At 67.4% G+C, this 4,336-nt stretch overlaps 2 protein-coding genes across 2 annotated transcripts; one reads left to right on the top strand and one right to left on the bottom strand.

Moving 5' to 3' along the window:
• Positions 1-50: 50 nt before the first annotated feature.
• MNEG_14492 (hypothetical protein) lies at positions 51-353 on the top strand (the record flags this gene model as incomplete). Its single annotated transcript, XM_014037037.1, has 1 exon — positions 51-353. The coding sequence occupies one exon, from the start codon at positions 51-53 to the stop codon at positions 351-353; it is 303 nt and encodes a 100-aa protein (XP_013892491.1).
• A 3,305-nt stretch (positions 354-3,658) lies between these two features.
• On the bottom strand, positions 3,659-3,958 carry MNEG_14491 (hypothetical protein; the record flags this gene model as incomplete). Its single annotated transcript, XM_014037036.1, has 1 exon — positions 3,659-3,958. One exon carries the CDS (start codon positions 3,956-3,958, stop codon positions 3,659-3,661), a length of 300 nt encoding a protein of 99 aa, XP_013892490.1.
• Between the last annotated feature and the right edge of the window lie 378 nt (positions 3,959-4,336).

Below are 4,336 nucleotides of genomic sequence, written 5' to 3'. Positions count from 1 at the left end.
GCTTCATCCGCATCGCCATTGAGCACGGCGCCGAGCTGCTGCCGGTCTACATGTTTGGGGTGTCCAAGATGATGTCATTCGGGCCCCCCTGGCTCATGAACGTCGGCCGCCGCCACCGCATGTCCATCGGCGTCATGTACGGCCACTGGGGCACGCCCGTCCCGCGCCGCGTGCCAATGCGCATGGCGGTGGGCGTGCCCATCTCGGTGGGGCCCGCGATGCAGCGCAGCGACCCCGGGTTTGAGGAGCACGTTGAGCGGATGCACGCGGCCATGGTGGAGGCCATCAAGGCGGTCTACTACAAGCACAGGGAGGGGTACGGCTGGGGGGACAGGCCCCTGGTCATCGTCTGAGGCGCCCCGCGCACGGCCACGACTGAGGCTGCGGCGGCTGCGGCTTCCGGCGGGGCTGAGGCTGAGAGGAGTGGGGTCTGAAGGGGCCTGTGGCCTGTTGGCCAGGCCGGGCGGTGCTGTGGTGATGTCACTATGATGTCACCGGTGCTCCGCACGAGGCGGGCGTAGTGTTGGGCGATGGGTCCTTTTTGTGCGGCCGGTGGCATATGGTAATGCCTGTCGCTGGGAGCGTGAGAGGCAGCTGCCTGCGCATACGCGCCGGCCTGCATCCTCCAACGCACGTGCACCGACGCTGCAGCATGCCCCAGAGTCAGTGCAGTATTGGCGGGGCGTACGCTGCTGCCCCGGGTTGGTGACCCCCTTCTCGCTATGCTGGGTCTGTTTGCACGCGCCCCTCCTGCAACCCTGACCCTACTGCGAGGATGCAACCTCTCAAGGCCGGATTCAGGCCCATGCAACATTGTCTAAGACAACGCAAGCCCACACCAGTGATGTATGCTTCACTCTCAGGCACTGCCTTTGGAGCTCCCTCCAGCACCGCTCAGTGGGCGCGGCATCTCCACCTCTCCCAGTTGGGAGGGTGCAACACCGGCACCAAAGCACTGGATGGCACACACCTAGCCTCAGTGCCCAGCAGACGGCTCGCCAAGGCCGAGTACAGCCGCATGCCTTGCGTTTGCGCATATTCGAGAGGTTGCTCGGGTACAAAACACCTCTATGGCATGATGGCTGCGCTGGCGCAAGCCACGCGCAGGCGGGGGCCTAGCAGGTGACAATCATTTGCTGTGAGCCCACAAACGCTGGTGGCTGTTTCCAGCCAATAAAGAGTGATGCCAGGCACGTTCATGATTTGTTGTGGAATTGTAATGCGTATTTCTCGGTTGACCCACGACTGGCTGCCAAGCAAGCTGTGTGAGACACTAGCTCCTGGGAGGAAACACCCCTCAAACCCGCCCAGAGCCCCAGCCCCCTAGTGAAGTGGGATCGTCTTGGCAGTAGGATTAGGGCAGTAGGATTAGGGCGAGTACCGTGAGGCAGCAGCAGGTCGGGCTAGAGTTAGGGTTTACCCTGCCTGGCGTGCGCCCCCGCCCCCCAAATTGGCACGCCGCTGCGTGATCGCTGTGATCCGGCAGGTGCCGCACCCTGCAGGGGCCTGCGGCCAGAGGGTGTGGTGCCCCACCTGGTACATCAGTCGGTGACCCTGGGCTGGTAACCTGGTGCTCAGGGCGGGAGTTACCCTGGTTACGGAGGCAGTCATTCGTCATTCAATCGTCGCAGGCAGAAGGGGCTGCAACTACAACGCCTTGGGATTAGTGACAGCAATCATGGGCGAAAACGGGGGTTCGGCTGGCAAACAAGCAACACAAGCAGGACCTCTCTCTGCTGCACTGGCGAGAAAACTTGGCGGGCACACGGCGCTGAGGGTCGAGCGCCCGCTGCGACGCCGACTCAAAGACCGAAAACAAAGACGAAGAAGACTCTCTCTGTGCAGTGAGACGAGGCGGGCGGCACAAACCAAGGGGGTAAGAGGTGCAACAAGGGACGACCACGGCAGGCACGATTTGAGGAGTGGAGAGTCCTGGTCAAAAACGTCAAAATCGAGGGGACGCAAGTAATCAATGCCATCAGGTCGTGGGGGTGGGGGGCAGCCAGGCTATGCTCCTTCCCCCTTGAGCCCCCTGAACGCGCGCCGGCCCTCGCGACCAGGCCGCTTGCGGCCGGGAGCAGGCCCGGTCAGGTGCTCGTGGGGTGCCGGCTTCGCAGGTGCAGGCGGGTGAGCGGGATGCCCGGCTGCTGGGTGGGTTCAAAGCTTTGCGGGGGAGTTGTGCCGTGCCGGCGCCCGCAGCGATGGGCGGAGGCCATCAGGGCCACCTGCCTCTGCAGCCGCGGCCGCCGGCGCAGCGCCGCGCCTGGTCAACAACCGCTGGGAGGGGGGTTCTTCTGTGGCGCGTGGCGCCGCACAGCTTGTGCCGTGAAGCGCAGCGACTGCGCGCGTGGGCGCGTACGCGGCCCGGCGGTCCTCGGTCGCCAAACCCCTGCCGAACCGTGCGCGCGCCGAGGTTTTTGCCAAGGGGGGGTACTGCAGGGCGGAGTGCCACTTGAGCCGCCTAGCGCGGCCCGCTCCGAACCAACGAGGCGCGACCAACATATACCGGACGGGGCCGGTGTGAGCACGCAGGCACAGGATGCAGCCCCGCGGGGCCTGTGCCCGGTGGGTGTTTGTCCTGGCCTCGGCAGTAAAAGTGGGAAGCTGCGGGCGCAATGTGACGGGCGGCGCGCGCTATTTGGCCGCCTTGCCGTGGCACACCAAATGTAAAGCGGGTCAAGCGGAGGAGCAGCGGGGGGCGCCGTACAGAGGTCCGGTGTTGCTGCGCCCGCGCCACGGCTGTGGGTGAGCCCGCAATGCCGGGGGCGCACCGCAAGCCTCCCTCCCTCCTGTGTCATCTCCTGCTGCGGTCTTGCGCCCTGCAGGCGTCGTCGCGGGCCACCCTCTCCTCTGCCCAGGGGCTGCCCAGTCGAGGCAGGGGGCGAGCTTGGGAGGGCGGAGGCAGAGCGCCGGCCTGAAAAGGTGGGCGTTGGCCCCCAGTCGCTGGACGCATCGGTGCCAGCAACCAAATATCGCAATCAATTGATCAGGGAAAAGAGGGTGACGCCGCAGGCAGGGACAGCCAAAGTTGCCATCATCGGCCCGCTGGCTGCGGGGCCTAAAGGGTGGGGGGCGCAGCCACCCAGCGTCTGTGTGGGCCGCCGTGCCTGCTCGCCCAGGCGCCCGGCCCCTCTGCGGCCGCCTGTTGCTGCGGTACGACATGCGGCGCCACGCCGCGGCTGCGACCGCTCGTATTCCGCGCATGCGCTGGCCGGCAAAGGGCTCTGCGCGAGGCCCTCCGAATCAAATCAATCATTCAACCAAACGGCCAGCGCGCCGCCGCGGCCGGCGGGTTGGTGAGGGCCGGGCGCGGCATTCAATGCCGAGGGGTAGGAATCTTCAGGGGCGGGAGGGAGCGCTCTCGCGGTTCGCGGCTCGACCTCCGCAGCAACCCAGCAAACATCAAAAGGTGCGCATCAGAAGTTTGAAATCGGGAGCATGCGCGCGGCGCGGCGCCGCGCAGCCACGGAGGAAGGCGCGCGGCGCCGCCGGCCCCTGTGCAGCAGCGGGCACGAGGCGCGCCGGCTCGGCACAGCATATCAACGCCGCCGCCTCGGGCCATCGAGCGCGCTAGGGTCAGCGCAGCCCCCCGGGCCGCACGTGTGGGGTGCACGCTGCCGTCGCACCGTCCAGGTCACACTGTGCGCGCCCGCGCCCCTCAGTCTGTGATCTCAAACGTGCGCGGCCCCTTGCCCTCCGTGTGTATCTCCCACATCCGCAGCAGCACGCGCTCCAGGTCCCGCACCCACCGCCGCGTGTCGAACAGCGGGCACGTCAGCCGCGCCGCCTCGAGCCGCGCGCGCAGCGCGCCGCGCTTGGCCGCGTCCAGCCCCAGCTCCACCGCGCGCGCCTCGTACTCGGCCTGCGACGACACCACCATCTCCCGCCCCAGCCCTGTAGCGCACGCCAGGCTCGCCGCCACGCGCGACGCCATGCGCTCCAGCGGGAGCGTGACCATGGGGCAGCCGCCCCACAGCACGTCGCAGCCGGTGGTGTGGGCGTTGCAGAGGGGGGTGTCCAGGAACACGTCCGCCAGGCCGCTGCGGCGGATGTGCAGGTCCTTGTGGGCCACGTCCGTGAAGATGACGCGCGCGGGGTCCACGCCGCGCGCAGCCGCCGCGGCGCGTATGTTGGCCTCGCCGTAGGGCGGGAAGCGCAGCAGCCAGAGCACGCTGTTGGGGACGCGGTGCAGGATGTTTGTCCAGGTGGCGAAGGTGTCGGGGTCGTACTTGTAGAGCTGGTTGGAGCAGGAGAAGATCACGCGGTCGGCCGGCAGGCCAAACTCGGCGCGGCTGGGGAGGGTGGCCTTGTCCAGGACGTCACTGGGGGGGGGGGG

This window comes from Monoraphidium neglectum (genome assembly GCF_000611645.1).
Source record: "Monoraphidium neglectum strain SAG 48.87 unplaced genomic scaffold scaffold04530, whole genome shotgun sequence".
Taxonomy (NCBI): domain Eukaryota; kingdom Viridiplantae; phylum Chlorophyta; class Chlorophyceae; order Sphaeropleales; family Selenastraceae; genus Monoraphidium; species Monoraphidium neglectum.
The sequence above is the reverse complement of the archived record's forward strand: the minus strand, read 5'-3'. Positions and strand labels throughout refer to the sequence as shown.